The sequence below is a fragment of the Salmo trutta genome, chromosome 36 (assembly GCF_901001165.1).
Source record: "Salmo trutta chromosome 36, fSalTru1.1, whole genome shotgun sequence".
Classification (NCBI taxonomy): Eukaryota; Metazoa; Chordata; class Actinopteri; order Salmoniformes; family Salmonidae; genus Salmo; species Salmo trutta.
In genome coordinates, this window is record NC_042992.1 from 25,529,979 (window position 1) to 25,556,775 (window position 26,797).

The 26,797-nt window shown below is 44.2% G+C and overlaps 1 protein-coding gene across 1 annotated transcript; it reads left to right on the top strand.

Annotated features, from left to right (window-relative positions):
* On the top strand, positions 1-24,838 carry LOC115175461 (phosphatase and actin regulator 4A). Its single transcript, XM_029734695.1, has 15 exons — positions 1-569; positions 852-981; positions 8,876-9,046; positions 9,201-9,281; positions 9,584-10,050; positions 10,306-10,915; positions 11,404-11,823; positions 16,012-16,603; positions 16,820-17,079; positions 17,411-17,594; positions 17,697-17,752; positions 18,686-18,747; positions 18,947-19,084; positions 22,976-23,052; positions 23,288-24,838. Exons 1-15 carry the CDS (start codon positions 540-542, stop codon positions 23,301-23,303), a joined length of 3,294 nt encoding a protein of 1,097 aa, XP_029590555.1. The 5' UTR covers positions 1-539; the 3' UTR covers positions 23,304-24,838.
* Positions 24,839-26,797: the final 1,959 nt, after the last annotated feature.

Consider the following 26,797-nt stretch of genomic DNA (forward strand, 5'->3'; position numbering starts at 1 on the left):
CTCCTTTGTCAGTTCACTTCCCCGAATAGTCCCACTGAAAGAATGGCTGATTTTAGAAAGCAGAAACACCTATTGAGAAAATATGTGCTTCGGTGTAGAATTTAGCGTGCCCTGAGATAGTGGTGGAGTTGATTTAGCATTGTGTTGAGGTTGGGGCATCTTAGGTGAGCTGCTCTGATAGTGTCTTCTCTCCTCCTCAATAGTTCTCTCCTCAAACTGTCCATCCAAACTAATCTATCCATAAAAGAAGTGTTTCAATTAAGCTGTCAGCAACAGCTCTAACATTCAGCTGGCCTTCTTTACAACAACACATGCACATTATCGGCTATATGGTTGACTTCAGGTGTGCAATACGACACCTGAGTGACATCACATCCTCTCTGCCTGGTGCAGAGCTCCACCTAGACCCATCTCACCTTCCACCACTTCTCATGTTACAGGGAGAGACCTCCCCTCCAGTTACCAACCGCTTCTCCTCAGGAGAACTGGGATACAATACTATTTGAATTCTCTCAAATACTGTTTCGCCTCCTGTGAACATGAGGAATGACATGCTTCGGAGTCTGCCGGTATGCCACTAACCTTATTTATGAAGTCAGCTACACAGAGGAAGGAAGGGAGGAGGGACTTTGCAAATTGAGTGAGTGAGTAAGTAAGTGAGAGTTTGTGTGTGAGAGAGCGAGACCAAAACACTCAGTGAAATAGACGGAAGGGCAGGAAGGAAGAGATCGACGTGAGCCGAGGGAGTAGGAGAGTCTTGGGTTACAGGAGCGTTAAGGCGGTTGGGTTTGTTGGCGAGGATCGTAGCAGGGGATCTATTTTTCCTCTGTCTGTGTCCCTCCTCCCTACAGTGGACCCCAGGAGAGTTAGGGGCCGGTAGGCCAGAGGGGACAAGGGCGTGGGGTAGCATGGGACAGAGTGCCAGCGACGCGGAGACAGTGCCCCGGCAACACCAACCGCAACCTGCTCAACACAACACTGGTGAGTCCAAGGACAGAACAGGAACCTGTACAGAACCTGAGGACATGAGCTTTTGTATTTGTTTTTGGAGGAGTTTGTGAAGTAGCCTACTCAGGAAAGCACTATTTGTTTGTTTTAGCGTGGAAGAACCTGCTTTTGTATTGCTATCTATGGAAGAGGAGTTTGTTTGTCGAATGTTTTATAGAGAACTGTTTGTGTTAGCATGGAACTGAAAGGGTAGGTGGATATGGAAGATATGTGTTGCAGGGGTTTTTGTGTTGGAAAGCGAGACTGAGAGAGAGGAGGCGGAGATGGGCAGGCACAGACAGGTGAGGGAATGTATGCTGATGGAATGTGGTGATTGTGTAATACACCAACCTCACCGACCCACACTGCTGTCTAAACTCCTCTTTTTCCCTCACTCACTCTCTCCCTCCCCCCTATTTTTACGACGGAACATGTTTAAAAAAAAATTAAAAACAGTGGCGCTGGGAGTGCAAGGCACCAGGCTGTATCACAACCGGCCCTGATTGGCAGTCCCATAGGGCGGCGCACAATTGGCCCACTTCGTCCGGGTTTGGCCGGTGTAGGCCGTCAATGTAAATAAGAATTTGTTCTTAACTGACTTGCCTAGTTAAATTTGAAAAAAGCTTCTCAGGATTCCATCTCTTATTATGGTGCTGTACCATTTGCCTAGCCTAAAGCCCCCATCGTTCCTTTCTCTAATATACAGAGACCAACACAGAAACCTGTTTTTGCCACTGTGACTGTGTCTGTCAGAGGGCGGAACACATAACTGTTGAATTTTGACAACTTGACTGCTCCATAGTAAACTGTGTGCAGGGAGGGGTCTCTTTATGGTGTGGTGGCTCAGTGTAGTTTATTAGGCTTGGATTGTGAGTTCTAGTTAGTGAGAAGAACACATCACAGTTGGATTTAGGCCTAATTGTCTGTACTGTGCTAATTGTCTGTACCGTGCTAATTGTCTGTACCGTGCTAATTGTCTGTACCGTGCTAATTGTCTGTACCGTGCTAATTGTCTCTGTACCGTGCTAATTGTCTCTGTACCAGGCTGAGTTTAGGTAGGGGTGGTGGCTCATCTGAGCTTGTCTTAGACGGGTTGGAATAAAGCAGCATGCTAATTTCTGTGGACAATAAAGTCATCTCCATATTATCCTGCTTCTTCTTGTGCTCAAGTTTATTGGGCTTGTATTGTGAGTTTCTAATCCGTCTTTAATTTAGCCCCCCCGTAGGTTTATTTGCTTAGTAAAAATGTGAACCACATGACACGGTCTGGTCAGTCAGTGTTTGCTGTGTGATGTTGTGGACTTTAATAGGTTAGCATTGTTTTGTTGTGCACTGTACTTTCAACTCTTTAATAACTAAACAAATTGCATGCCTTGGTTTAGCTATTTTTTTTTCTGAACAACTGGGTTTTATATTGGAGCCCGTTGGGGAATGGTAGTGTAGGCCTAGTATTAGTTGGAATTGCATACTTTAGACTGATTGACTTGGTAATGTAGTTTTTACATACAATGAACTTGTAACACATGGTGACAAATACAGTAGAGCACATGCAGTACATTCGGAAAGTATTCAGACCCCTTCCCTTTTTCCACATTTTGTTATGTTACAGCCTTATTATAAAATGGATAAAATAAAAACGAATCAATCTACACACAATACCCCATAATGACAAAGCGAAAACAGGTTTTTATAAATTTGTGCAAATGTATTATGAATAAAAAAACAGATACATTTACATAAGTAGTCAGATCCTTTACTATGGGACTCGAAATTGAGCTCAGGTGCATCTTGTTTCCATTGATCAGCCTTGATGTTTCTACAACTTGATTGGAGTCAACCTGTGGTAAATTCAATTGATTGGACATGATTTGGAAAGGCACACGCCTGTCTATATAAGGTCCCACAGTTGACAGTTCATGTCAGAGCAAAAACCAAGCCATGAGGTCGAAGGAATTGTCCGTAGAGCTCCGAGACAGGATTGTGTTGAGGCACAGATCTGGGGAAGGGTACCAAAAAATGTATGCAGCATTGAAGGTCCCCAAGAGCACGGTGGCCTCCATCATTCTTAAATGGAAGAAGTTTGGAACCACCAAGACTCTTCCTAGAGCTGGCCACCCAGTCAAACTGAGCAATCGGGGGAGAAGGGCCTTGGTCAGGGAGGTGACCAAGAACCCGATGGTCACACTGACAAAGCTCCAGAGTTCCTCTGTGGAGATGGGAGAACCTTCCAGAAGGACAACCATCTCTGCAGCACTCCACCAATCAGGCCTTTATGGCAGAGCGGTCAGACGGAAGCCACTCCTCAGTAAAAGGCACATAACAGCCCGCTTGGAGTTTGCCAAAAGGTACCTAAACAAGTTTCTCTGGTCTGATGAAACCAATATTGAACACTTTGGCCTGAATGCCAAGCGTCACAACTGGAGGAAACCTGGCACCATCCCTATGGTAAAGCATGGTGGTGGCAGCATCATGCTTGTGGGGATGTTTTTCAGTGACAGGGACTGGGAGACTTGTCAGGGTCGAAGGAAAGATGCACAGTGCAAAATACAGAGATCCTTGATGAAAACCTGCTCCAGAGCGCTCAGGACCTCAGACTGGGGCGACGATTCACCTTCCAACCTGACAACAACCCTAAGCACACAGCCAAGACAACGATAGGAGTGGCTTCGGAACAAGTCTCAATGTCCTTGTAGCCAAGCCAGAACCCGGACTTGAACCGGCTCGACCATCTCTGGAGAGACCTGAAAATAGCTGTGCAATGACACTGCCCATCCAACCTGACAGAGCTTGAGAGAATCTGCAGAGAAGAATGGGAGAAAGTTCCCAAATACAGGTGTGCCAAGCTTTGTAATGTCATACCAAAGGAGTGTCGAGGCTGTAATCACTGCCAAAGGTGATTCAACAAAGTACTGAGTTAAGGGGTCTGAATTCTTATGTAAATGTAATATTTTGTTTTATTCTTAAAACCTGTTTTTGCTTTGTCATTATGAGGTATTGTGTGTAGATTGAGGGTGGGAAAAAAAACAATTTAATCAATTTTAGAATAAGGCTGTAACGTAACAAACTGGAAAAAGTGAAGGAGTCTATATTCTTTCCGGATGCACTGTAAGTATAATTGTATTTCTTTAGTACAGTACTCTCCTGTGCATGCTTCCACTGCATGCATGTATGGTATACCACCACCGTGCTATGCTCATAGCTATAGAATGTCATTCCAACTTCATGGCTACACTACTCAATGCAGTTGTCAGAAACTATGTTGACTCAGTGCATGTCATGTCATTGGTATGGGTCATTTACCTTATGGGCCATTCAGTATGACTGCTGGTTGAGTAAGAGCAAACCAAGGCTTCTCTAGCAGCTCTCTGCTTCTCTCTGCTTGTCATGTTAACCACAAAACAATGGCCTTGACAATATTGTCACAGATTTCTGTTCAAACGACGTGTGTCTGTGTACTATTGGTGTGTTGTAAAATATGTAGCCTGCATGCCAGTAAGACAGTGCTCAGCCTGTAGATGGATGTTTATCTTTGATGGCCTGTCAGTCTCTGGGGAGCAGTGGCCTGTCAGTCTCTGTGGAGCAGTGGTTACCGTCAGTCAGTCCAGGGTTGTTTGACTCTGCCGTCACCTTTTATTCCCCAACTCTGATACCTGCCTTCTCTTCTCACATTGTCGCGTTCTATTGTAACACAAGGTCGCCTCGCCCCACACAGACAGACACAGACAGAGCCCCTTCCAGCACCAATTAGTGTCTGTCTGTCCAGGATACAGTAAGTGTCAGGAACAGCTGTGAGTCTAATGTGTTTGACAGAGGGAAGGTTCAACGCCCACCACCGCTCCCTGTCCCCCGCATCACTGCATTGCCATACAGTTCAGTTTAGGACCTCTCTGCGGTCAACTGGGGATCACACGAGACCCATATAGGAACTAAACGGACAAACAGACCTGTTTATCTCATAGAGATACATGCATCTGACAACATGGTTGTGAATTTAAAAGGATTAAAAAGGAACACTCATTTGAATGAGATTAATCATTCACAGCAACGTAAACTAAGGCTTAGACTTAATCCGAAATGAGTTAATGTACGACACAGTGTAGCTAAGCTAACAGTTATGGTAACTTGGCATAGTGATTGCTGGTGTTTTGAAGTTCAGTTGGTATTGATAGTTCTGGTGACCATGATAAAGTATGATTCCTCAGTTGTTCCTGTATGGAACTGTCTGTACCCAAATTAAATGTAATGTCCTGAGCTTTGCTGCTGCTACATTTCGCTTAGAGTAACCTTGAGAAGAACTACAGTGCTGCTGGGAACTGCATCTCTGAGTGTTCACTGTTTCCAGACCAGGACAATTACCATGTGGCCTGGATGTGGAACTACAGTATTTAAAGTATATATTATGCATACTAGATGCATGTTTTCAGATTAATATTTGTGTTAGGTCTGACGTAATCTTCTGGCTAGATGCTACAGACAAAACAACTGACCTCAAAGTTCTGGTGGGATTCTCTAATTGTTTTGTTTTTGCTGGCACTGACTGGCTTGTCTCTCTCACTCTCAAACTGTTTTCTGTGGAACTGGCGCCTGCCTGCCTGCCTGCCACAGGGATATCAACACTCTGATTTTCCCCTTCTGAATCCTGGCCCCGTCTCGCCATGTCTTGTCTCCGACCCCTCTCTTTTTGCTGTTTTGCTCTCCCGCTTTCTTTCTCTTTCCTCTTTCTCCTCTCCCTCTCTCTACTAGTCTTTTATAACATTATCTATTTGTTTAACAAACACCCTTGCCCTCAGTGAATTGCACTGGTATCCTGTTTTTAGCATTCGTTTACCTATTCATACTATTTAGGGGCATGATATACCTGTCTCTGTGTCTGTCTGTCTCTGTACAATTATCAATCAAGTGAATTTGATATGTTACTCTCCGCTTAACTTTCATTCCTCTTTCTCATGCCAGGGTGTTTTCTGGTAAGAGTCAGAATACAGGGGAATGAGGGAGAGATGGAAGGTGTGGGTTGGATGAATGAATGAATGAATGAATGAATGAATGAAATTGAGGATGCAAATTGCCACTGTCCTAAAGTGTGACCCATAGACTGGATTGTTGTGACCACATCAATATAAGGCCGATGACTGTAACATATGTCTGGTGTTTTTATATAGATCTCATGCTGTTCAAAGCTTCCTGGTTTGTTCCTTAGGGAGTGACTCAGTCAGTCAACCATCATCAACATGCTGTATGTCCTAAGCACCGTCCTCTTGTGCAGCAAGTGTGTGTATGTGTGGTTGACTCATCACCTAAGAATGTGTGGATATTTCACGCCCATAATGAGTCTTCCTTGCTCTATTGCATGGTTTACAGCAGCATGTGATGTCATCAGCTGGAGACCAGTTATGAGTCATAATTTCTGGGAGACTAACCTTATCCTCTCCAATGTGCAGTTTCTGTGGTAATTATGTTTGTACTCTTGACAGGAAGTGTGTTGGGTTTTTGTTTGTATTAAAGCCATCCCGCTCTGTCTTTCCATTCTGGTGGGGAGAAGTCTCAGTTCAATGTTAGAAACTCGGCAGCCAATAAGAGTGGAATTTAGAGCAGCCTTCAGCTTTCAGCCTGGCTCAGTCTGTATTGTGGTCTAGTATAACACACTGTACAGTCGTGGCCAAAAGTTTTGAGAATGACATAAATATTAATTTTCACAAAGTCTGCTGCCTTACTTTGTATGATGGCAATTTGCATATACTCCAGAATGTTATGAAGAGTGATCAGATTAATTGCAAAGTCCCTCTTTGCCATGCAAATAAACTGAATCCCCCAAAAAAAACATTTCCACTGCATTTCAGCCCTGCCACAAAAGGACCAGCTGACATGTCAGTGATTCTCTCGTTAACTTCTTGCGGATTAGTGGGACGCTACCGTCCCATTTCGACAATTTCCGGTGAAATTGCAGAGTGCCAAATTCAAATAAAATTACTATAAATAATAACTTTCATGAAATCACAAGTGCAATACATCAAAATAAATCTTAACTTGTTGTTAATCCAGCCACCGTGTCAGATTTTAAAAAAGGCTTTACGGTCGAAAGCAAACCATGCGATTATCTGAGAACAGCGCCCAGCACACAAATGCATAACAAATCATTTTCAACCAGGGAGTTGCGACACGAAAGTCAGAAATAGTTATACTCACAGACATTATTTTAACAGTTTTAGAAACTTTTTAGAGTGTTTTCTATCCAAATCTACTAATTATATGCATATCCTAGCTTCTGGGCCTGAGTAGCAAGCAGTTTACTTTGGGCGCACTTCTTATCCGGGCGTCGAAATACCGCCCCCTATCCCAAAGAAGTTAACACAGGTGTGAGTGTTGATGAGGACAAGGCTGGAGATCACTCTTTTATGCTGATTGAGTTCGAATAACAGACTGGAAGCTTCAAAAGGAGGGTGGTGCTTGGAATCATTGTTCTTCTTATGTCAGCCATGGTTACCTGCAAGGAAACACGTGCCGTCATCATTGCTTTGCAAAAAAAAGGCTTCACATGCAAGGATATTGCTGCCAGTAAGATTGCACCTAAATCAACCATTTATCGGATCATCAAGAACTTCATGGAGAGCTGTTCAATTGTTGTGAAAAAGGCTTCAGGGCTCCCAAGAAAGTCCAGCAAGCGCCAGGACCATCTCCTAAAGTTGACTCAGCTGTGGGATCGGGGCACCACCAGTACAGAGCTTGCTCAGGAATGGCAGCGGGCAGGTGTGCGTGCATCTGCACGCACAGTGAGGCGAAGACTTTTGGAGGATGGCCTGGTGTCAAGAAGGGCAGCAAAGAAGCCACTTCTCTCCAGGATAAACATCAGGGACAGACTGATATTCTGCAAAAGGTACAGGGATTGGACTGCTGAGGACTCGGGTAAAGTCATTTTCTCTGATGAATCCCCTTTCTGATTGTTTGGGGAATCCGGAAAAAAGCTTGTCCAGAGAAGACAAGGTGAGCATTACCATCAGCCTTTTGTCATGCCAACAGTAAAGCATCCTGAGACCATTCATGTGTGGCGTTGCTTCTCAGCCAAGGGAGTGGGTTCACTCACAATTTTGCCTAAGAACACAGCCATGAATAAAGAATGGTACCAACACATCCTCCGAGAGCAACTTCTCCCAACCATCCAGGAACAGTTTGGTGACCAACAATGCCTTTTCTAGCATGATGTAGCACCTTGCCATAAGGAAAACGTGATAACTAAGTGGCTCGGGGAACAAAACATCGATATTTTGGGTCCATGGCGAGGAAACTCCCCAGACCTTAATCCCATTGAACTTGTGGTCAATCCTCAATAGGCAGGTGGACAAACAAAAAACCACAAATTCTGACAAACTCCAAGCATTGATTATGCAAGAATGGGCTGCCATCAGTCAGGATGTGGCTCAGAAGTGAATTGACAGCATGCCAGGGCGGATTGCAGAGGTCTTGAAAAAGAAGGGTCAACACTGCAAATATTGACTCTTTGCATCAACTTAATGTAATTGTCAATAAAAGCCTTTGACACTTTTGAAATGCTTGTAATTATACTTCAGTATTCCATAGTAACATCTGACAAAAATATCTAAACACTGAAGCAGAAAACTTTGTAGAAATTAATATTTGTGTCATTCTCAAAACTTTTGACCATGACTGTACTTTAACATGACAGTGGAATGTAGCACCAACCAGCTCAGGCCTCATTCATACTGTAACTTTACTGTTGAAGACATACTGTAGAGTTAGTTAGGGCCCAGTCTATAGAGGAAAATCGATCCCTTTTTACGAATAGGGCAGCAGTAGGCCTATTATCATTTTCTATCCCCCTTGCCTTCATCTTACGTCTTGTAATAAGCATCATGCCACTCCCCTCCCTCTCTAGATGATGAAGTGGACTTGCAGCATAGTACGACAGGGAGCGAGGGGGGGAACTCATCAGGCGAAACCCCTCCCTTCAAACGCAAGGGCAAGTTCTCCAGCTTCGGCAATATGTTCAAGCCCTGGAAGTGGAGGAAGAAGAAGAGCAGTGAGACGTTTCTGGAAACCTCAATAGGTACCTACCCTTTATAAATAGTAACCTTGATGTATGGATTGTACAACTGTAAGGACCTGTTATCTTAAGTCAGCTCAAGTCTTCATGGTCTCAGACAATGTTACTCATCAAGCCACCTTTGTTACGGGAAAATGAAACATTGGTTTACTTTCAGTGTTGGAGAGGAAGATCTCGGTAAGGAGACCTCGTCAGGAGCTGATCGACAGAGGAGTGCTGAAAGAACTTCCAGAGAATGGTATGCAGACCAATGCCCGTATCCACAAAGCCTCTCAGAGTAGGAGTGCTGATCTAGGACCGGTTTAGCCTTTTAGATCATAATGAATATGATTATATGGAAAGATCCTAGATCTGCGCCCCGACTCTGAGATGCTTTGTGCATACGGGCCCTGATAGGCAAAGGACCTACAGAGATACTAGTAGCCTATATTTTATCAACGAGAAACAAAACTATAGTAGGGTAACAATTTTAGAGAATATTGATGTATAGAATATCTTTGCTGACCTCATTCCTTATCAGTATGTGTTTCTGTGTGACAGAGAGCAACGATGTGAACCACTCCAAAGTTCCGGGGGTGAAGAATGGCCAGCCATTATCCATGGACGTTGACCGGGTCTCAGAATCAGGGGTCAGGGGGTCACGGGGGGAGCCAGGCCCAGGGCTCAACCCCACTTGGCTGCCCCAAGGAGTGGACCCCCGGCGGGGCACTGTCCCTTCAGACGACCCCCGGAGCAGGAGCAGGGTGCCCTCCGATGCCTCTCGCTCCAACCGAGCCCCACTGGACGTAGACTCACACGCCAGGCTATCGGCCATAGATCTGGAGAGACGGAGCAGACTGCCCTCTGACGTGTCGGAGAGGAAAGGAGGGTCACTACCGAGAGGACCTGCTCCGGAGGACGGGAAGCACCGGAGAGAGGGGAAAGAGGACAAGCGAGAGGAGAGGAGAGATGAGAAAGAGGAAAGGAAAGAGGAGAGGAGAGATGGGAAAGAGGAAAGGAAAGAGGAGAGGAGAGATGGGAAAGAGGAAAGGAAAGAGGAGAGGAGAGATGGGAAAGGGGAAAGGAAAGAGGAGAGGAGAGATGGGAAAGAGGAAAGGAAAGAGAGGAGAGATGGGAAAGAGGAGAGGAGAGTGGATGGGAAAGAGGACAGGAGAGTGGATGGGAAAGAGGAGAGGAGAGTGGATGGGAAAGAGGACAGGAGAGTGGATGGGAAAGAGGAGAGGAGAGTGGATGGGAAAGAGGAGAGGAGAGTGGATGGGAAAGAGGAGAGGAGAGATCCTTGTGATGAGAGAGAAAGAAAGGATCAGAGGGAGGAGAGAGACCGGGAGGGAGGCGAACGGAGGGATGATAAAGACAACAAGGAAAAGAGAGACAGGAGAGATGACAGGGAGAGGAGAGAAGCTAGGGAAAGGAGGGACAGAGATAATCGAGAGGAGGACAAGGAGAAGAGAGATGGGAAAGGAGAAAAAGATGACCGGAGAGAGGGAAAAGAGAAAAGAGACTGGAGAGACGAGAAGAGAGATGATCGAGAGAGGAGGGATGACAGGAGAGATGACCGGGAAATGAAAGATGACAAGAGAATCGATTGTGAAAGGAGAGATGCTCGTGATCGCAGTGACGATGGGGAGGAGAAGGATAGGAGAAGGAGTCCTAGGGCTGGGAAACCAGAGACTATCTTGAGACCTGTAGAAGGGAGTCGTCTGGTGGTCAGACCCCACTCTGAGATGGAGCTGAGGCCCAGTCTCCAGAAGACTTCCTCAGAGGATCTCCGTAGCAGGGTCCGCCCTGCCTCCGAGACTTACTGTGGAAGCACCCTGCCCAGGAACATGCCATCTGAGGAGACCAAACGAGGGGAGACCCGCGGAAGAGCAGGTAAGAAGCTGCCTGGGATGTATAAGTAAATCCTCTCGCTTGTACTTCTGAAGGTTGCGCTCCTCAGTTGTGTTGGAGAAGTTCAACAATTATTAGTGGACAAAAGCATTTTAAAGCAGTTTATTGGGCACTTTGCAAGGGAAATGTCTGCTAGTTGAGTGTCTAGGAGATTCTTTCCATTCTACTGTGTTGTATATATTGTAACTCGTAAATCTCCTTGTTCTCACCCCTGTGAAAGGTGTGAGGACTTGACCAGTATTCGTCTTTAGTTAGTTAATCTGTTAAAAAGCTGCTTATTGTCTAACGTTGAGTTGCAGCTTATCTCAGCTCTGTGTTCTATGTGCGCAACACTGTACAGTAACAGTGTGTGTGTTTGAGGCTGCACTTTGAGCCCCAAGGAGCAGGTGGAATAGAAACACTTATTATCCTTCTGACTTCCTGTCGGTCTCCGTGTTTTGTCTCTGTCGGTCTCCGTGTTTTGTCTGTAGAGTCCACTGGTGTCCACTTCGCTTCTGGCCCCACCCCAGACCCTGACTCCGCCTTTAAGTCCTCCTCCTCCCGGAGAGCTCAGCCTCCTACCAAACAGGCCATGCTGCCTCCCAAGGGCCAACCCACCACCACCTCCTCCACGGAGCCTGGCCGGACCTCCACCCCACCTTCCTCCTCCTCCTCCTCTACTTCCTCCACCTCCTCTGCTATAGCGGTGGCCAAGCCACCCAGGACTGTTTCCCTGGTCATCAGTGATGACCCTCCTCCCAGCCCCATCCCCCCTGTGCGGTTCAGCCATGTACCCCCATCCTTCACCCCGGGAGAGTCGGCCACCCCTCCCCCGGTACCCCCCCATGCCAAGCAGCCACCTGTACCCCCACCCAAACCCACCAACCGCAACAGCAACCCCGCTCTGCTTGGTGAGTTTACCCTGCCTTTGCTCCCTGTTTGTACTGCTGTTTCACTCCATAATGTACTGGTTATCATTGTTTTACGTAGGTTTATGGATGAGGTAAGTCCTGTACCCCTCAAGTAAAGTGTTACAATTACGTTTGACCTTTTTGAACCCAAATCAATGACTCTGGTGTTTCTAAGTGTCCTTTGCTGTTTCGACAGAATATGTCCTCCTGCAGTATAGTGGTTGGTCTCGATGTGTACTGAAACACAGGGTGTTCTATGCAGTATCTAGGCCTTTTCTCAATTGAATTTCCTCAACTCCTGCATCCTCTCACATCCCTTTGAAAAAAGTCAAAGCTAATCGGGGAGAGGGAATGTGGAAGAAAATGTGTTTGTATGAAATGACTGTCCTCCACTCACATCAGGCCAATTATGTTTACAAGTGTGGATCTCAAAATAAAAACAAATTGTTAGTTGTGCAAGACATTTTTATAGATAAAACGATAAGTAGCACATAATTTTCTCCTTCGAGAAAACAATGGTATGTGGCAGATTTCAAAACTCTTTCGTAAAGGACTTGAGTAGGATATACATGTGCTTCCTCGCCAAAACAAGGCTATTGAGGAGGGGAGGACCATCTTCCATTTGCATACTAACGAATTGACACGTTTCTCGACCACTCATCGGTTTTCCGGTCACAGAGGAGAGAGGGCGGAGGACAGACTTATGTCCAAACAAGAAAAGGCCCTAGTCTGCAGTTTGTGTACAGCGAGACAGTTTCCAAAGAGAGGGGCAGGCAAGGGCTTTTCTTTACCGGGGTTATTCAAGCTCAGCTCACACACAAACACACACAATGCTGTGCTGGCGCTCTTCCAACAGGCCTGGAGCAACACCAGAGCATCCAGGGCTCTGATTGTCTGCCTCAGTTTTCCATATCCTCTGCCCCAGCTGCCCTAGGTCTGGAGCCCATTCCAACAGTCTGTATAGTAACAGTTGTTGTGACTAGGGCTGTTGTGGTGACCGGTAATTAGTAGCCTACCACACTTGCTAACGGCCTGGTACTCAGCACTCTATTATCCCTCTAATCACTCTGACATCAATGAAAATCTAATCAAACACTTCATGAGAGCTCATGTTGCGCAACATTTCTATAGGCTATGAAATTGTGCAAGAAACGGTGATGGCCTCTATTAAAAAGAGGAGGATCCCATTAGATTTCTATAGGCTAGGCCTACTGTATTTATTTCTCAACTTTCCTAATATTAAGCAAATACTAAGCACATTGCTTATCTTTACAACAGGAGTATAGCCTACCTGGTTGGCATTAAAGTGAACTACAGGAAAAGCGTCCTCCATTCACTATTTAAGTGCAGAGATTACATGTATTTTTTCACCTGCCCCTGTTTCAAAACAGATGCATGATAATGGTCCAATCTAAATCAAAACGGATTTCACACATATATTATTTAGTATATGTAAAGTTAAGACTAAATCAATAATAGTCTGATGGATGACAAAATTAGCCTATCACTTGTGAATTATATATTATCACTTGTGAATGATGCCCAGCTTAAGGCAAGAAACAATGCCTTTTTTATTATTTTAACTTTTTCGAATCCTAGTCCACACCTCATGTAGCCTAGCCCATAGGCCAATATGTTTTGATAAGGTTTGCATCACAGCTAAAGTGACCAAATAGCTTCTTAAAATGAAGCACATGAACCCGCTTTACAACCGGTGTAGAGCCTAACTGGCATACATAAGCAGCGCGTGAGTTTCAAGTTTGGGAAGATAATTTTCACCATAAAAATGCACCTTTATAATAAAAGCATTGCATGCATAATTGCATTTGTGGTCACTTTTGATCAAGGTGTTTTCCCGCTAATGGAACATTTGCGCTTATAGCCTACTGCCATGTGTGCAATGCTGAGGTTATAGTGTGAAGCAGGCAGCACTCAGGGAGAAGGGCTGCAAAAGGAATGGATTTTATTAGGGTGCTTTATGGCCACACAAAGGGGATGCCACCGGGAAATTCAAAGCATTATCAGGTGCTTCTCAAATTGTGAATGAGAGACTGATGAAGTGTGAACAGTCTGCGCAAAAAACAAAGCAGAGCTCATGCCTTTCAAGTGACTTTTTTCAAATCATCATTAGAGTCGCATCATGCAGCCTTGCAATGTATTAAAAATCTAAACATATAGCCCAATGTTTGTAGAACAACTAAAGTTACATTATTAACTCTAAATTAAGCATATAGGAGTACATATTTCGTTGTTAACCGCTCAGCACATGTCCGCAATCATTTGGAGAAAATATCCATTATTTTATTCAGCTTTGTTCAATTGTATTCTTCATACTATAAAATAATGACATGGAATTCAAAGCGAATCTTGTCTGCTAAATGAACTAGTGTAGCCCACAGCCATTTGGCATAGCCAGATCAGTACCTAACATAAGGACAACTCAATATGCTATTCTGTTCTTTTGAAATGGACTACATTTTCTTCATATCATGTTTCTTTAGACCTGTCTAAAATAAGTAATGGATTTATTGTGATGGTGTAGGCTATATTACATGGATTTATTAGACTTTTTAAAATGTAGATGTTCCAAAGGTCTGCATCAGTGGCTTGTAGGCTGTGTGTGGAAGCCAGGAGATGCTAAATGTGTTTTTAAATGAATGGTCAATTACCATGAGATCGACAGTTATTTTCTTGACAATCACCCGGTGATTGTCAAGCCCTAGTTGTGACACAGCCCTAGTTGTGACACAATTAGAAAATTCCTATGCCATTCTGAAGGCCATTCTGAAGGCATACTCCATTTCACAATAATCGCATCTGGCTGACAGAGTTGTGTACAGCAGAAATGATAGTATTCATTAAGTGAATCTCCTCTCTGATAGGCTTTCTGAGTCTGTATTCTGATTGGCTGCTACACTGACACACAGTGCATGTCTCCTGGCTAATCCCAAGAGTGGCGTTTGTTGATGGTTATGTAACCCTGTCATTGGTCGTATACCATACAGGATGCACAGAATACAAACATCCATTCTGTCACTGCAAGAGAGAGCAGGTTTATGTATCACAGTATATACATACAATAGGCCAACGTCCTCAACAGTCTGTCAACAGACAGTCATGCTGCCTGGCAGTTTTCTGTATCCGAAGTCTGTCTTTAGGTTAGATATTAGATATAATAAGATGTTAGATATTGAGGTAACAAGCTGCCTAGCTGGGCAACAGTTTTCCAGTTATTCAGTGTCCCGCACCTTCAACCAGCCTGCTGAAGGCCTTGACCTCTGACCTCACTCATCTCTGGCAGCGTCCACATTGAACAGAGCCTCAAGGGTCCACGGTCCCCATCCTCCGTACTACTGGACAAGTTGGAGAAGGCAGGGGCAGCCAGGCCTCTACCTTTCCCTGTCCACCTACCTCCGCTACCGACGGGCTGAACAAGCCTGTTCAGATACCCTGTCCTGAGGGGCACAAGCCTGCTATGCCACGCTGTGACGCTGTCCATCCATGGGCTTAGCACTGAATAACCGTAACCGCTCCACAGCACGTGTTGTGACACCACCAAGTCTGACAGGAACTGATGACACTGGAACAACGGAACAACTGTTCCCCGTTCTGCCCATAGCAAGTGATGTGATGCACCACCAGCATAGATCGATCGTCCCCCACTACTTTATTCATTGCATGTCAGATTGAGTTGTGACTGAACTAACTTGACTGGTTGGAATGAAAACAATGCATGGAAGTTAGGCTAACTGCCAGGCAGTATGCCCCAGCTTGTTGGTTGTGTCTTCTTTGCCTTTAAAGAAAGGTCAAGAGAGACTGCTGAGGCATGTGAAATGACTTAAAAATAACGGATTAAGACTAATAAAATGCTTTTCAGGTTCTTTTCAAATTCAGGCTTTAATACTGCACGGAATGATTTTCATCTGAACCATAGGATAAGATATGGGCCATGCTGCTAATATCCAGACCTGATATCATCATGCTTTTTAAAATATATCCCATCCATCCACAGGTTAAAATGCATTGTGCCTTCATGAAACTAAACAACTCATCCTAATCCTTTAACCAGTTTGCTTAAGTGTGAATGTGATGCTTTGATGCCCTCTCTCTTTCCCTCTGACCTTCTCTGTCAGTTCTGTCCTTGTAAATGACCAGTATTCATTCTGTTGTGTGTTTTTTGTTCCGTAGCGGAGCTCTCTCAGGCTAGCAGTGGTGTCATCGTGCTTCCTGCCCCCACCGGGCGCTCTCCACCCACTCCGCCCAAGAGGATGACCCCCGTCACCAAGCGCCTCTCCGACGACCCGTCCCCTGAGGCAGAGACCTCCTTCCCCTCTAGTTCTGCCCCTGTTCCAGTCCCCATACCTACTGTCTCTGTACCCCCCAGCACTGACCGAGATGACAACCGGGACACCCTTAAGGTAGTAGGCTTCCAACTACCCACCTCTGACCCAGCACCACGCCCTCTGTCCCATATACCCATGTCCACTCCTAGCTCCCTCCCCCACCTACCTCTCCCCAACCCTGTCTCTGTCCCACTCCCTATCCATCAGAAGGATCCTCCCAGCCCCACCACAGAGCCACCCAACCACCCCCCAGCCTCAGTCCCAGCCATCCCCCTGCACATCCTGATCCAGCGGGCCCTGAGCTCCCCCAGCCCGGCCCAGGCTAACCCAGACGGATCCCAGAGAGCCCACTCCATGCTGTTTGAGTCCCCTCCAGAGTTCCTCACTGAGGCTGGAGGCCGACGCTCTCTACCCATCACCATAGAACTGCTCAGACTGTGAGTGCTGAACTTATCATGCTTCCATAACGTCACAGCATGTCTATTAACTACAATATCAACTGGAACAATATTGACTTTGAGCTAAAAATGTGGCTCCAATCATTACAATAAAAAAATTATAGACATACTTCAAACACACGATCACACTTTATTCAACAGAGTCAGACTCAATTGTTGACATTTGTCCCTCTTTCTTTCGATCCCTCTCTCCAGACCTGAGGATGATGACTTCAACATGGAGGAGGAGTTGGAGAAGCTTCACCCCAGGCGGATGCTGCCCTCCCAGCCCCCCAGGCAGCCTGAGCTGGAGCCCAGGAGCAGAAAGGGTCTCATGGGGGAACCCAGGGTCAGTGTGATCCCAGAGGGCCGGGGGCCGGGAGACAGCAGTGAGGAGGACGAAGATGAGGAGACGGACTCTGACGGACCCATCCTCTACAGAGATGACGATGAAGATGAGGACGAAGATCCACCAAGTAAGTAGATCTGAAGTCTGTTGATGATATCACATGGTTCTGGTGTTGATTGTAGTAAGTAGATCTGAAGTCTGTTGATGATATCACATGGGTCTGGTGTTGATTTCAATCTCAGAAGTCAAAAAAGTACAATACTATTAGGAAGACACTTTCATTATTCGTGAACATCAATAAGGGAAATTCAATTTGAGCCTGTATCTTTCGATTTTCTTCCTTCATTGTATGTATTTTACTACTTGCAGGCAAAGCTAAACCAAATGAGTAGTCTGTGATGTAGAGCGAAAGTATAGCCCCAAGTTAAACTCTGTCTGTTATTGTCTGCAACACCCAGGTGCCTTGGCGAGCCGTGTGACGAGGAAGGACACCCTGGCCCTGAAGCTGGAGAGACAGCAGGAGAGAGAGGAGCAGGAGGGAGGAGAAGGACAGGATGGAGGAGAAGGACAGGATGGAGTCGGCTGGCAGAGCAGAGAGCAGTGGGAGGCACTCAGGAACAAGATCGGTACTACGCTCAACAGGTAACTACATCTAGAGACTGGTGTGTGTTGGGAGGGGGGGGAATGTGTGTGTGTGTTCCCCTATCCTGAATGTGTGCGTGTGTTGTGTGTTTCTTTAATCAGGAGATTGAGTCAGAGACCCACAGCAGAGGAGTTGGAGCAGAGAAACATCCTTCCAGGTAACTCTCTTGCGCTCTCTCTCTTGCGCTCTCTCTCTCTCTCGCTCTCTCTCGCGCTCGCTCTCTCGCGCGCGCTCTCTCTCGCGCATGCTCTCTCTCTCTCGCGCTCTCGCTCGCTCTCTCGCTCGCTCTCTCATATTATTTGTCTGCATTTTTGTCCGTTTTTTTTAATGTTTCCAGTCAATATCATCATCATGCTACATTCGTTTCCCCTCAGTTGCTTTAATGTCCGTTACGTCTAGATAGACAAGCAACCAAGTAACCAAAACTGTATCAAATACAGTGTGAGATGTCAATGTGTTATAGACATCTGCCATACATCAGTCTACCCTCTAGTGGTCTGTAAAAGTACTTCCATACAAGAAAAGATATGGCTTGCTTCACGGTGTAATTTGACCATTGCACTTGTTTGTTCTTGAGTTTAGCATTGGGACCAAAACGGTAGTGCCAACACTTTAAGAATTTGAGATTATATTTTCGAAAACATATTTCCACTCAGGTATCCAAAATGGAACGTTTTCACATGTCTTATGGTTGTCCTCAGACTACTCTGAAAGCGCTACTTAAAAGCTTTGTCCTTAGACAGCTTTGTAAAAGGGCTACGTAATGTGCAGAGTGTGTCTTAGACAAAGGACTTCCTTGTCCCCGAGAGTGGAAAGACTGATTTAAAACAACTCCTGTGCTGTGTAGACGCCAGGAGAAGCTCAGGGCCCTGAGTGCTGGTCTAGGATCAGGTCCCCCCTGGCCATATAATCATATTCATTATGATCTAAAAGGAAAAACGGATTCTAGATCAGCACTCCTATTCTGAGACGCTTAGTGAATATGGGCCCTGGTCCAGTCTACCTGTCTCGCTCGCGCGCTCTCTCTCTCGGTGTCTAACTGACTGCAGTTTCTGTTCTGCCTCTGATGGAATGTCTTGTCTTATTGTAGCCAGGAACGAAGCTGATATCAGGGCAGAGAGGAGCGAGATCAAACGCAGACTAACCAGAAAGGTTAGCCTGACACACACACTGCAGAATGAAATAACACAAAGATACAGTACATTATCCTGCATATATACACACACTCCTGTGACAAAACAATCATACACAGATATACAAATAAAACACTAAAATGTAACTGATCACCATAAAGTGTTAACTTAGCATTTTAGTTCCAGACAGTCAGTGTTTTCTTTCTAACCCCCGGCAGCTGTCCCAGAGGCCCACCATAGCAGAGCTTCAGGCCAGGAAGATCCTGCGTTTCCATGAGTACGTAGAGTGTACCACCACTCAAGACTACGACCGCCGTGCAGACAAACCCTGGACCAAGCTCACTCCCTCTGATAAGGTGAGACTCAGTTAAAGGGCATTTTCAAAAATGTTCAACTTCATATTAATCATCCACAGCACCATCCCAACATCATGTGAAAACGGCGCGTTTCTATGTTTTGTGAGAGAAAAAAAGGAGGAAGATGGATGTTTCCAATGACATCATCAGTGTGAATCATGTGATTTTGACCAACTATGACTATGCATTGACTACTAATTGCCTTATTGTCTACTAATTGGTAGATGTCATCTTTTTTACTACGAAATATAAACATAGCTATTTTCATATGTTGAGGTGGTGCTGGAGATGAATATAAGGTTGTAAAAGACTGGTAAAAAAATAGTAAGAGTGCTCCTCAACTGTAATAATGAGTCATAGTAATAACAGCCTGTCACACACTTTTAAGCCTTTGTACCTTTATTTATACCAGGAAGTCTCCTGAGGTTTAAACCTCTTCATACTGAGAGATCTTTTATCATTTCAGCAGGGTTTTGAATTCCAGACACATACTGTGTCAAACAAAAATCCCAAGAATGCAATATAATCGCTTCTTAATGGCTGTGCTTAGTTGTCCCCGGGATATTACCTGGTCCAGTGAAGCTAGGAGAAGAGGTTGAAACAGAAATTATAGCATACTTTCTACTATTCAGAGGTTTAAAATCCGTCACCATTTTTTAGATGAAAACTGAGGTCTTAAAACATTTGCTGTTTTATTTTTTTTAAGTTGCAGAACTTTTATTGGCAAGTTAAAATATTGAGAAGTTCATATTTATAATTGGATGGAAGTTCTGAGGTGCCAGGATTTGGATATGAGGCAGGATTTGGATACGTGTGCCATCGCAAATAAACTCAGCAAAAAAAGAAACGTCCTCTTACTGTCAACTGCGTTTATTTTCAGCAAACTTAACGTGTAAATATTTGTATGAACATAAGATTCAACAACTGAGAGATAAACTGAACAATTTCCACAGACATGTGACTAACAAAAATTGAATAATGTGTCCCTGAACAAAGGGTGGGGTAGAAGTCAGTATCTGGTGTGGCCACCAGCTGCATTAAGTACTGCAGTGCCTCTCCTCCTCATGGACTGCGCAAGATTTGCCAGTTCTTGCTGTGAGATTTCTGGGGGGAAATGGCCCTAGCCCTCAACCTCCGATCCAACAGGTCCCAGATGTGCTCAATGGGATTGAGATCTGGGCTCTTCGCTGGCCATGGCAGAACACTGACATTCTTGTCTTGCAGGAAATCACGCACAGAACAAGCAGTATGGCTGGTGGCATTGTCATGCTGGAGGGTCATGTCAGGATGAGCCTGCAGGAAGGGTACCACATGAGGGAGGAGGATGTCTTCCCTGTAACGCACAGCGTTGAGATTGCCTGCAAGGACAACAAGCTCAGTCCGATGATGCTGTGATACACCGCCCCAGACCATGATGGACCCTCCACCTCCAAATCGTGTAACGCTCATTCCTTCATCGATAAACGCAAATCCGACCAGCACCCCTGGTGAGACAAAACCGCGACTCGTCGTTGAAGAGCACTTTTTGCCAGTCCTGTCTGGTCCAGCGACGGTGGGTTTGTGCCCATAGATGACGTTGTTGTCGGTGATGTCTGGTGAGGACCTGCCTTACAACAGGCCTACAAGCCCCAAGTCCAGCCTCTCAGCCTATTGCGAACAGTCTGAGCACTGATGGAAGGATTGTGCGTTCCTGGTGTAACTCGGGCAGTTGTTGTTGCCATCCTGTACTTGTTCCGCAGGTGTGATGTTCGGATGTACCGATCATGTGCAGGTGTTACACGTGGTCTGCCACTGCGAGGGCGATCAGCTGTCTGTCCTGTCTCCCTGTAGCCCTGTCTTAGACGTCTCACTGTACGTACATTGCAATTTATTGCCCTGGCCACATCTGCAGTCCTCATGCCTCCTTGCAGCATGCCTAAGGCACGTTCATGCAGATGAGCAGGGACCCTGGGCATCTTAATTTTGTTGTTTTTCCAGAGTCAGTAGAAATGCCTTTTTAGTGTCCTAAGTTTTCATAACTGTGACCTTAATTGCCTACCGTCTGTAAGCTGTTAGTGTCTTAATGACCGTTCCACAGGTGCATGTTCATTCATTGTTTATGGTTCATTGAACAAGCATGGGGAAACGGTGTTTAAACCCTTAACCTCTCTAGGACCGGCGGGACGAATTCGTCCCACCTACGTAACAGCCAGTTGAATCCTGTGGCGCGATTTTCAAATACCTTTGAAATGCTATTACTTCAATTTCTCAAACATATGACTATTTTACAGCTATTTAAAGACAAGACTCTCGTTAATCTAACCACACTGTCCGATTTCAAAAAGGCTTTACAACGAAAGCAAAACATTAGATTATGTCAGCAGAGTACCCAGCCAGAAATAATCAGACACCCATTTTTCAAGCTAGCATATAATGTCACAAAAACCCAGAAGACAGCTAAATGCAGCACTAACCTTTGATGATCTTCATCAGATGACACACCTAGGACATTATGTTATACAATACATGCATGTTTTGTTCAATCAAGTTCATATTTATATCAAAAACCAGCTTTTTACATTAGCATGTGATGTACAGAACTAGCATACCCCCCGCAAACTTCCGGCGAATTTACTAACAATTTACTAAATTACTCATGATAAACGTTCACAAAAAGCATAACAATTATTTTAAGAATTATAGATGCATTACTCCTCTATGCACTCGATATGTCCGATTTTTAAAATAGCTTTTCGGTGAAAGCACATTTTGCAATATTCTAAGTAGATAGCCCGGCATCACAGGGCTAGCTATTTAGACACCCACCAAGTTTAGCCTTCACCAAAGTCAGATTTGCTATTAGAAAAGTTTGATTACCTTTCCTGTTCTTCGTCAGAATGCACTCCCAGGACTTCTACTTCAATAACAAATGTAGGTTTGGTCCAAAATAATCCATAGTTATGTTCCAACAGCGACGTTTTGTTCGTGCGTTCTAGACACTATCCCAATGGTAAATAACGGTCACGCGCACGGCACATTTCGTGACAAAAGATTTCTAAATATTTCATTACCGTACTTCGAAGCATGTCAACCGCTGTTTAAAATCAATTTTTATGCCATTTTTCTCGTAAAAAAGCGATAATATTCCGACCGGGAATCTGCAATTAGGTAAACAGCCAAAAGAAAATACAGCACGGGGTCGAATCGGCACGCGCCTAATTCCATTGTCCTCTGATTGGCCACTTGGCAAAGGCGATAATGTGTTTCAGCCTGAGGCTGCCTCGACATCGTTCAGGTTTTTCCCGGGCTCTGAGAGCCTATTGGAGCCGTAGGAAGTGTCATGTTACAGCTAAGATCCTGACTCTTCAATAAACAGAAGCAAGAACAACAACACCTTGTCAGACAGGCCACTTCCTGCATGAAATCTTCTCAGGTTTTTGCCTGCCATAGGAGTTCTGTTATACTCACAGACACCATTCAAACAGTTTTAGAAACTTTAGGGTGTTTTCTATCCAAAGCCAATAATTATATGCATATTCTAGTTACTGGGCAGGAGTAGTAACCAGATTAAATCGGGTACGTTTTTTATCCGGCCGTGCAAATACTGCCCCCTATCCCCAACAAGTTAACAATGAAGATCTGTGAAGTTATTTGGATTTTTACGAATTATCTTTGAAAGACAGGGTCCTGAAATAGACATTTTCTTTTTTTGCGGAGTTTATGTCTGACTCAGCTGGAGAGAAGAGCAGAATTGATTCTCATTGAAAAAAGCCTGAAGTCTAGGGACTAATCGTTTGATCTATTTGTCTGTACCTTACAGGATTACAAAGTAGAACTGCTCTAGGTTGTTGCTGCCAGTACAGTGACTCCGGTGTTATGTGATGCATCTTCCCTCTATTATTTTCTATCTAGGCTGCCATCCGCAAGGAACTGAATGAGTTCAAGAGCTCTGAGATGGAGGTTCATGAAGAGAGCAGGATCTATACCAGGTTAGTGTCCTATACAACACCAATATCTATAAATGATTCAAAATGGCTCCTCAGATTTAGCTGAACACTTCAACATTTCTTCCAACTTTATGATTAATATTTTATTTAATAGGCCGGGAACTCCAACCTAACCAGGATTTCTCTAAAACGCAACTGTTGTTGAATGTTGTAAGTTGCAGCCCTATATCTTCCTAGCCAGTGTGCATCATGACTTTCCTCCATCCTCACTCCTCAGATTCCATCGGCCTTAGCTGTGCTCCCTGGCCTGGCTGCAAAAGAAGCACTTAAATGCAATACGGAGCCGGGGGTTTGCAGGACTCCAATATGGAACGCACAGACCCCCTGGTGACTGCAATATCCACAGTCCCTTGTCCTGGAACAAGCCTGTTCCTCTCCTGGAAGGCACACTATTGATGGCTGTATCTGAAACGATGGCCTGTCTGTAACCATGGACTATGAATCTGTGGATGTGGTCACTTGGTCTATCCAGTCATTGTTGAAGCCACAGACTAGAGGTGAGGCCCATCGGTCCAAGCCCTCAGATATGAAACCATGGGGCTGCTGGTACTACTGTACTGCAGCGTTGAGCTTCCTGACAAGATGACCCACAGGGGAGGAGAACAACAGAGGTGGTGGTTTAGGCCTATTTCAGAGGACATTTTGTTACTTCCCTGTGCCAACACTGTGACTTACGATAGGCATGACAAAAGGGACAGAGGTTGACAGAGAATGTCCTGTTTTGTTCATCACATCTACATTCTCCATGTCGCTACCTAAGGCAAGAATATTCCCAAGAGGCCTTTCTGTACCTGCTTTTTAGACTTCCCTCAACACTTTGCCATATTTCTATTTGAGAAGAGGAAAGAATTGTGTACGTATTGATTGTTGTTCATGATGGTTGAAATTAGTAGACGGTGGTACTAATGATTTAATGTCCAAATAAATGAGATGCTGAACTTTGTTAGACTACATGACACTGGTGAAACCCTCCAACGTGTGTGTATATGGGTACCCACTGGTACTAGCCTTTATCGCTGTTGGGACAATACATGGAGTGGTACGGAAACTGTACAGAGGAAATGTGAAATGGCTATATGTAGCCTACATGTATCGGTGACGGCTTTAGTTAAAGGAAACTCAAATGTAGCCTCAACTAGTCAGCTTACTAGCTGTTTTACATAGACCAAGATCTTATTCAACAGCTCCATTCTCCCCATACACAATGATGTGCATTTTTACTATATTCTGTTGATTTTCTGACAGACAATAATACAAGCTGACTAATTGTTTTTTCAGGCATAGTAATAAGGCACCGTATTGTTAAAATGGGAATTTAAAGTAAACAAATTAAATTGTACAATTTGAAACGTTAGAATAATTTAATAAGACATAACATAAAGCTTACATGCACTATAATTATTTCACGGATGGTGTTGAAGCCCTGCGGCAGGAACATGGATATATTTTTACTTAAAAAATGGTTTTATTATGTTACTTTGTATGTAGGCCAATGGTTGGCCTCAGCTGTATAAACTTAACCTGTAGAATGATTTAATTGACTTTATATTAAATATTGCATGTCTTCCTAATGTTAACAAAAATGTGTTTTAAATGTAATTAAAGTATTACAACATTGCTATTTTCTAATAATGTTACAGAAATTGGTACAGAAAAAGCGTTCCCTTATTTTACAGATGTTTTTTTTATCATTAAAATGATTTGCAAACCTATTGTATAAATGAATGGTCAACTTGCACTCAAATTAAAATAAATGGTTTATCATAAAGATTGTTGTCAACTTGTCATTTTCCCAACCATTTGCCTTTTAAAAAGTACTCCAGGTGAGGGCAGTATTACACAAACTGTATAGTCTGCGTCTTGCAACTTCGATTCTGGGTGGAAAATACAGGGCAATTGTGTGTGTTGTTTTGGGTCAACAATAGCCTTGAAACTATTATGAGTCTTTCCTATCGTCATACATGCAGATGAGAGGTGTAGTCTACCGTGTACCCTAACTATGGCAATAGAGTATTCTTGTATTCTTCTTCGACCGTTGGTGCATGGGATAAACAGCCTTCCTCGATCAGACATGTTATATCATACTGCACATCGAGGCCCAAGTTAAATCGGGTCCTATTCGCTCCTCTCTTCAGCCTTTGAATTGCTAATTATGGAGTCACGTAATAGAAATACATATTAAATGTGTCCACTCTACCTCATGTTAGTTCTTCTAAGCCAATTGGCCCAAGAATATTATTATGACTTTAGCAAAGTGAATTAATATCTAATACTCTTCCACTCTTTCTTTATTGCCTTTCATCTTTGTTGATGTATTCTGTTTTTAATGTTCCATTTTTAATTTTATTTCATTAAATCTTTAGACTATCAATTGTGGACAATGTGTTCACCCCGCAATAGCCGTCAGTGGGTCCTTACCGATGCAGCGGTTCTTAATGACGTCGGTATCATCGAGAGTATCATGACTGGCTGCATAACTGCTTGGTATGGCAAATGCACAGCCCTCGACCGCAAAGCACTGGGTTGGGTTGGCTGACAATGTCACAAACGATGCCCGCGCATCGATGAGGCAGAAGGATGTGTGGTGTTATGATTCTGAAAGGTCAGATCTCTAGAAACAATGACAAGAAGCTGCCATGTGGGGAATCGTATGGGGCTCTGGAGAAATCCAGGCACAGCTCATCACCCGTCTAACACCATTCCTACCGTGAAGCATGGTTGTGGCAGCATCACGCTATGAGGATGCTTTAAATAGAGCCAAATACAGGCAAATCCTTGATGAGAACCCGCTTCAGAGTGCAAATGACAGACTGGGGCGAAGATTTACGTTCCAACAGGACAACGACCCCAAGCATTCAGCCAAAGCAATGCTGGAATGGCTTCAGAACACAAATGTGAATGTCCTTGAGTGACCTAGCCAAAGCCCAGAATTGAATCCCATTTAAAATCTGAACAAAATTAAATTGCTGTTCACCGCCGCTCCCCATCTAACTTAACAAAGCTTGAGAAAATCTGCTAGGAAGAATGGGAGAAAGTCCCCAAAACCAGATGTGCAAAGATGATATAGACATACCCAAGACGACTGAAAGCTGTAATCGCTGCCAAATGTGCTTCTACAAAGTATTGACTAGGGTGTGAGATATTTCTATAGTTCAGTTTCAATAAATTTGCCAAAATTTCTAAAAACACGTTTTCACTTTGTCATTATGGAGTATTGTGTGTAGATGGGTAAGAAAAATACATTTCATCCATTTTTAATGCAGGCTGTAACCCAACAAAATGTGGAATAAGTCAAGCAGTATGAATACTTTCTGAAGGCGCTGTACACACTCTCCACTGACACAACACACACAAGCATACATATACATATTTACACAATTTGCAGCTGCTACTCTGTTCTTTATTTTAGTTTTGTCTATCCTGATGCCTAGTCACTTTACCCTGCTTTCATGTACATATCTACCTCAAGTACCTCGTACCTCTACACATTGATTTGATATTCCTTGTATATAGCTTCATTCTTGTGTATTTCATTCCTTTTGTCTTTTTTTTACTGCATTGTTAGGAAGGGCTCGAAAGCAAGCATTTCAAAGCTGTATTTGGCGCATGTGACAAATCAAATGTCCTTTGATTTGAAATAGGTTTTAGAGAGACCATATTTTTAACAGATTGGTAAGGCTTTGTGTTCCTGTTATGTTGCTTTCATTGAGTCCCTTGTAGAGCTTAA